The sequence below is a fragment of the Cyprinodon variegatus genome, unplaced genomic scaffold (genome assembly GCF_000732505.1).
Source record: "Cyprinodon variegatus isolate N-32 unplaced genomic scaffold, C_variegatus-1.0 Scaffold1008, whole genome shotgun sequence".
NCBI classification, from domain to species: domain Eukaryota; kingdom Metazoa; phylum Chordata; class Actinopteri; order Cyprinodontiformes; family Cyprinodontidae; genus Cyprinodon; species Cyprinodon variegatus.
In genome coordinates, this window is record NW_015151461.1 from 253,311 (window position 1) to 260,901 (window position 7,591).

At 47.8% G+C, this 7,591-nt stretch overlaps 1 protein-coding gene across 1 annotated transcript in view; it reads right to left on the reverse strand.

Moving 5' to 3' along the window:
• Window positions 1–7,591, reverse strand: part of LOC107100775 (lysine-specific demethylase 6A-like) — a 48,132-nt gene that overhangs the window by 19,259 nt on the left and 21,282 nt on the right. The window contains exons 7-13 of the mRNA XM_015399409.1: window positions 5,117–5,171; window positions 4,615–4,649; window positions 3,258–3,351; window positions 1,816–1,942; window positions 1,336–1,434; window positions 758–977; window positions 350–490 (exon numbers count right to left, since the gene is read on the reverse strand). Of these exons, the coding sequence (XP_015254895.1) occupies window positions 350–490; window positions 758–977; window positions 1,336–1,434; window positions 1,816–1,942; window positions 3,258–3,351; window positions 4,615–4,649; window positions 5,117–5,171 (771 nt within the window). The remainder of the gene's footprint in view (window positions 1–349; window positions 491–757; window positions 978–1,335; window positions 1,435–1,815; window positions 1,943–3,257; window positions 3,352–4,614; window positions 4,650–5,116; window positions 5,172–7,591) is intronic.

The window sequence follows — 7,591 nt, forward strand, 5'->3', positions numbered from 1 at the left end:
GTGATGTCACCCATCACACTGTGATGTCACTCATCCGTTCATCACACTGTGATGTCACTCATCCGTTCACCATCAACATGGCGACCTTCTGATCTCAGGGGAACTGTGATGGTTTCTGAGATGAAGGGTCTGAAACTAATCCCTGACTGTTCTTCTGTTTCCTAGCTGGAGGTTTTAAGCACTGATCTCCAGGCGTTGGACGGACATGTTGGGATGAGCGGGAAAGCTCAGCGGGACCAATGAGGCGGACTTATTCTGTGTGGAATCTGGTTCTAACTGGTTTAGAGGAAGCAGAAAGGAAAGTCTGGCAGGCTGGATCCCTGAGCGGCCAAACAAACCATGTTCTCACCTGCTGTGCCTGTGCTGCGTTCAAGGCCCCCTGCCTGGACGTGAGCTCAGCAGGGATGGGAAGGCTCCACGCCTCCTCAATACAAGGAAGCATTTTAGTCTTACTCTGCAGACTACCTGGTTGAAGGTTACACAACTGAGCCTAGGAGAAACGGTGCGAAACACAGACTTTAGTGCTGAAACAGGAGAGGAACTACAGAATCTATGCTGACTGAGAGCGGCTCTACCTGCACACAGATCAGAGAAATGATTAATGAACGTTTGCTTTCACATCAAACACAGCAATATGAATCAGTATTCATATGTATGTGTCCAAAGGGCCACTGATCACAGCACCTTAAAGCACAGAACATCAAACTACCAAACAACATCTAACAACGGGGCGTGATGTAGGGGGGAGGGGCTCCACCTGCAGCAGCTTGATGCGCTGAGCCAGGGCGGCGCTGTTCAGACACGCTTTGCTGCGCGTGGCGTTGATGTAGCACTTCATGGCGTCCTGCAGCTGGCCGCAGGACTCGTAGAGGGTGCCCAGGTCCATCCAGGCGGCGGCGTGGCTGTGGTCCAGCTGCACAGCGCAGATGTAGGCCTGCAGAGCGTCCATCGGCTGGTTCTGCTGCTGGTACAGAACGCTGCAAGGAGACAGAACGCAGCTCAGCGACCCAGAAGTATTCACACCTTCCAAGCCTCGCCACAGATTCCTGATGAGTATGAACTTTGACTAGGCCATTCCGCCCTCTGGCTAAAGCCACATTACTTCCACAGGATGGATGTCCCCCCTGCTCTGTGGAAGCTGGAGGTTAGGTGGAGCTGCTGCTTGGATTAACGCTCCGCCAGGCTGTCAGTTTAGCAGGCAGCCATGTTTTGAACCCTTGTAATTCTACTTTATAATAAAAGAAGGAAAAATAAAAGCCATGCAGGCTGTGGAGGAAGGAATACTAACGCTAAACACTGATTCTAAACGCTCCGGTTCTGGAGGCAGATTCTCACCCGATGGAGCACCAGGTGTCGGCGCTGGCCTCAGACTTATCGATGGACTGCCGGTAGGAGATGAAGGCATCCTGCACCTTCCCGATACTGGAGTAGCACCTGGCAAACACACGGTTAAACCATCATTTGGTCTACTGAGGCCAACGCTTCAAGGTTTGCAAACCATCAGGAATCGATAAGTTTCCACTGATCTAATCAGTGTCTGAAGACTCATGTTTCCATCTTCTTTAACGAGATGCCATAAAACAATCCAAGCGTTACTCTGTGTTTCTGCTCCAGGGTGTGGATTATTGATCAGATGAATCAATTAGTCAATTAACCATTTACTAATTAATTAATTAATCAATGAAACATTAAATGGAAAAAAATAAAACAGACCAATAAGCCAGGGTGTGAATAATTGTGGGCTGAGCTGTCAGCAGGTGGAACCGTGGAGCGGTCCAGCACCAGAACTCTTCACATCTCAGCACTCAGGCTTACCTGCCCAGTAGGTACCAGGACTGGCCTGAGTTGGGGTCTGCTTCCAGAGACTTCTGCAGACACTGGATGGCATAGCAGCCCTTAGCATCTTTCTCCCTCAGCTGCTCCACGGTGTGATGCATCCAGCCTGAGGAGAAGCACAGAGACCGTCAGCCGCTCGGAGTGGATCCACGTTAATCTGAAGGCCTGGTTATCCTCCTGCAGCAGGCGGTCGCAGTGAAATTAATGCAGACATTTTTGATTTATGCTCAGTTTTTAGCATGGTCTGCGCTATACGCTGTGGGTCTAGATACGGCCGAGGCGGCGAGGAAGTGGGGGCGAGTTTGTCCGAAAACGGAGCGACATGAGGGCCAAAAAGAGCGGAGATCCAGGTGGATAAAGGCTCCCAGCGTTCTCATGCACCTCGCTCTTCTAGCTGGTCAAACTTCACGACTTGTTTTCTGCAATGGCGGTGATAAAAACAAAACAAGCCGGCCTCCTGTCTGACATCATGTACAATTTATGAGAGGTGCAGCAGAGTGTCTGCGGAGGGAGCAAAACGTCTTTTTGTTCACTCCAACACCTACGCAGACGTCCTAGCTTCGAAGAATAAATCAGCCTTGAGACCCACAGAAGCAGCAAAACAAAACCACCCAGAACCACAGAGAACTGTCCCACAAGGCAACTAATGATTGCTCAACCAACCCAACAGGCCAAGCAGCAACCGTCTATTTCCAACACTAAAGCTCTGCTCAGACCGCATGCTGTAGAGGCAGCATGGCGTCTAGGAACCTGCCGGCAGAATATGTTGGCTTTTATTATCCTGCTGCCTGCAGTTTGTAGCACAGACCTGAAAAACGCTAACATCTACTTCCAGCCGCCACCAACAGGAGGGGAAAACCCTGGAGAGGCGAGCGGGCCTGAGGCAGCTGCTGCTGGGGATTCCCAGTGACAGCGCAGCGCCGGTATGTGGGGGTCTGAGCGGCTCCCACAGAGAAATAATCTTTGAAGGCAGGATGGTAATCTGGATGAACTGACTGCACAGACCATGTTTTCAGGAGGACTTTCTCACTTCAACATAGATTCTAACTACTTTCTACCCGCTGATCACAGCTAATATAGCAAAGCTGCTCTCTGGCATCGAACACAGGAGCAGCAGAAGCATCTGGAGAGACTTTACTGGACCTCTGTCAGGACGAGCAGCAGAAAGGAAGCAGCAGAAGGTTCATGCTTCCAGTGCTAGCAATCCGCACGTAGCAATATGGTTGCCCTGGGAGACAGTTCAACGTAATGACAAGATGATCTAACAGTCTGCCTGGAATCCATCAGCAGGAAAGAGGCTTCTGGTTTTCCTCAGGTCGTCTCTGCCCAACAGTAAACCACCAACCTTCTCTGCAGCCCAAAGTTTAACCACCCTGCAAACTTAAAGCTCTGGATCAAAGCGCAGAGAAACGTCCACTTACCGAGCTGCTGCAGTGTGGTGGCCTTCACCTGAGCAGGGAGATCTTGGCTCTGCAGCAGACTCTCGTACGCCTCCTTAGCTGCTCTGAATTTCTTCTGCAGGACAGAGAGAGACAGCGGCTGTAAGAGATCCTCCATCTGCTAACGACGGGCTGACGGTAGAAACCTGAGGGACCTGGGTAACCCTGGGTCTGTGAAGGGACCTGGGTAACCCTGGGTCTGTGGAGGGACCTGGGTAACCCTGGGTCTGTGAAGGGACCTGGGTAACCCTGGGTCTGTGAAGGTCGGGTATGACGGCAGGTTCAGGCACTGGCCTGCTGCGCTGCCAGTGAGGGAATTATACTGGGTTTATTAGAGGCAGGGTGTCGCTTTAACCCTTCCTGTGAGAACAGCATAAAGCCTGAGCTCGACTGAATGACCATCAGCACTCAATGGATGCTTATATTCAAGATGGCCGCCGACTCAGAGGCAGACATTAAACTGGACAGAAAACAATTATAAATATTGAAAGACAAAAGTCTAAGTTTCTTAAAGGAAAAGTCGCTCATTTTCAGAGTTCAAACTTCTGAAAGTTCTTTAAATCTGAAATGATTCCATCCTGTTCAATAAATGATCAGTGTTTTTAATTCAGAGTAATTTACACATATGGTTTGTTCAGTGCAGATAATGCAGCTCATGCATGTCTGCTGTGCCCCCGCTGTGTCACGTCCGCCTGCTCAAGTGAGGCTTCACTTTTCACAAACAAGTTTGCACTTTTGAGACATTTTTGTTCACATCTCATGTTTAAACTATCCAATTTACAAGTTTGCACTTTGTGTTTAATATGACAGGAAAAAAATAAAATACATGATATTTTGAAACACAGTTGAACCACTTTCGAATTGAAATTAATCGATTTAGAACTGTAATAATCAAAATCGAAACGATTCAGGACTTTGGCAAAAATACCCAGCCCTAGCTCAACATATGAATCAAGATGCTATAACCGAAAAAATGTGATTGACAGATGACGGTTGATATGTGATTGGACGAATTTGGGTGTTCAGGCTGACGTGGAACTAACTGGCCTGCAGAAGATAAGGGAAAAAAATAAAGGTTTTAAGTTTTTTTTGTTTTTGTTTTTTTTTTTTTAGAAAATTTTCTAACTATTGGGTCAATATGGTCTGATAAAGAGAACATTTATATACATGTTTAAGCCAGAATGATTGACATTTAAATATGATTTCCCTACAACTTTAAAACCTTATCAGGGAAGTCTTGAAGCTGTTTTTAGCTAATTCAACCCAAGTGGATCCATTAACAGCAATCCTCATCAATCCCCCAGCCCCGCCTACAGTAGGGCGAATCTGATCTGCTTACCTGGATTTCATATAAATGAGCGATGTGGAACTGAACTGGAAGAAAAGAGAAGAAGAATGTGAGCATCACTTCATCAGTCTGCTGCCCCCCCCCCACAGTCAACCAGCAGCGTGCAGCAGGGAATACGTGTGATCTGAAATCACAGCGCATGTGCTGCCTGCTCGTGAGTCTCTGCAGCTCCCTCCGTGCATCGTCTCCTTGGCAACCGGAGTCTTGGGCCGTCAGCAGGGAAAGGCAAGGCTGTGTGGATCTGCTCTATGCAGCACTACTTTAATCCTACAGCATCCACCCACCCATTCATCCACCCATTCATCCATCCACCCACCCATCCATCCACCCATCCATCCATCCACCCACCCACCCATCCACCCACCCATCCATCCACCCATTCATCCACCCACCCATTCATCCACCCACCCATCCACCCACCCATTCATCCACCCACTCATCCATCCACCCATTCATCCACCCACTCATCCACCCTCACCACTCAGATACTTACTTTCAGCTTTGGATAAAGTGCAGAGATTAGAGTCGATCAAAGCCAGCTGGAAATGCTGCAGAGAGAAGAAAAACACCATTTAATGCAAACATGGCATCAGAGCAGATCCAGAACTAAGCATGAATGAACCCTGAAGAACCAGAACCCGGGGGGGACAGATGGGTTGGGATCTGATCCATCTACCACCTCAGACGTCTTTTCTAGAACCTGCTGATGGTCGGCTACCTTAAGAGCTCCATGAAAACAACAAAGGTTTGAAGTTTAAACACTGAAGGATGAAACATGTGGAACCAGAAGCCAGCAGTCCTGTCAGTCAGCATGCTAAACAGGAGCAGGCTAAGCTAACAGCAGACAGGAAGTGGGACCCAAAGGTTGGCTTTTCTTCTTCCTCAGAGGAGCAGAGGACCTTCAGCAGGAAGGAGAAACCAAAGACTTCCCATCAGTCCACTGACAGCACAGCTGATTTATTCCTGTTAACCAGCCTCTGTCATGGAGCAGCAGCAGTTCTTCTTTACCCGTGTGGCGCCCCCTGCTGGTTGGGAGGACTAATGCCAATACGGCGTCATGCATCCTGACCTTTAGAGAGACGCCTACAGGTTCAGAGAAAGGACCACCTGATGTAAGACCTGAAGATCCTTTAGTTGTTGATCATTAAACGCTGCTGCGGTCTCGCGCCGCGCGACATCGCCTCCGCTCTCTCTCTCGCGCCGCGAGACATCGCCTCCGCTCTCTCGCGCCGCGAGACATCGCCTCCGCTCTCTCGCGCCGCGAGACATCGCCTCCGCTCTCTCACGCCGCGAGACATCGCCTCCGCTCTCTCGCGCCGCGAGACATCACCTCCGCTCCTGATGTAGAGAGATCACTGCCTGCTTCTGGTAACCAGAACAGAAAGCCTTTCCAATGCTGCTCTGATCTGTTCCATCCTGAAACCCAACCAGCAGGTTCCAGATCAGTGGATCGCTGCCATTAAATGCTAGCCTGTGGTTCTAACGTGCAGCCATTGGTGGCTCCAAGGTGACAGGTCTGCATCAGCCTTTAAGCTGCACCGCCACCGCTTCCATTCATACATTAGAAAAGAAATTCATAGCATCTGGTTCACAGATTCAGAAGATCTACCTGAAACCAGATGAAGCCAGTTGGTCCTCTACTGGTTTTCTCTCAGAGGCGAGCGCTATCATGTTTCATCCAGGCTGAGGCTAAAGATAGCTCCTACCGTCCATCCGCCTGCAGATCTGATCAGTCAACGCCAGCCGGACAGAAAGAGAGAGAATAAAAACCAGCCGCATCCCAGAATCTAAACGCGTTACCTAGACGGCTCTCGCATGATAGCATCTCCTGCAGGTCTCCCCCTCAGACTGCTCTATCCTCCACAGCAGCAGCAGCAGCAGCACTGTCAGCTTGGCATTCCTCCTCCCTCCCCGTCTCCCTCTCTCACCCCCCATCCTGCTGTCACTGATTACCATTCAGCAGATGGCTGCAGAGGAGATGACGCAATACCTCAAAGCCCCCCCCCCATCGGCTGGGTGCAGACAGACACTGATGACGACGCGTTTCCTCTGAGCTGATTTAATGAATCCAGAGGGATGGAATAAAAGGTTCCTTCTTCACTACTTTCTCTACCTTTTAATGGCTCCATATTTAGAGCTGAGCCGTATGGGTGGAAAATAAAATCTCCATTTGGAGGACTATGATTTTAATTCACGTAATAAAAGCTACATGCATGTATTTTAAAATAGCTTAACTTTATTCAAAAATATAAAAAATATTGTGCAAAGTAACAAATATTTAGCCAAGTATAAATGTATTGTTAAAACACTATAAACTTAAACAATAACATAAATGCAAACGTTCAGCCAACAATAATTGTACGGATTTTTTAATCAGTAAAAAAAGAACACCTATATATTCAGTACAAGTGCAAGAAAAAAAGACTTAGATTTATTTTTTCATTTTGTATACATGAGTGAATACTTAGTTTAACAAAAGCTCTAGACAATTTCATTTTTTTTAAGTGCAGCCATGAGAACAGTAATAAATACATTAAAAAAAAGTAATAATAAGATTGTCTTTTATTAAAATATGCAATTGATCAAACATTCAATAACTTGATCTTCTGGGAAGTAGGAGGTTTGCAAACAGCAGCTGCTGAGAGCTCAGTTCATCTGGATATAAAGCAGATCAACTGTAGCAGCTGCAGATAAAGCAGAGGGACTGACTATAGAAAGCCATTTGGTTCAATTACTCATGATTTCTAACACGTATTTTGCGCATTGTTAACGTGTTGTCTTGGCCTTTCAATCTGTCACACAAAGTTGGCGCATTAAAGGGATAGTTCAGGATTTTTGACATGAATCTTTGTGGCATCCCCATCACCAGTGTCATGCAATCACACTGACTTACCCCTTGCAGCGTCCTGTGAGCAGAGTTCTCGTCCAGCTTTGGTCAAGCCGAAAGTAGTCCGGCAGGTTTGCTAGA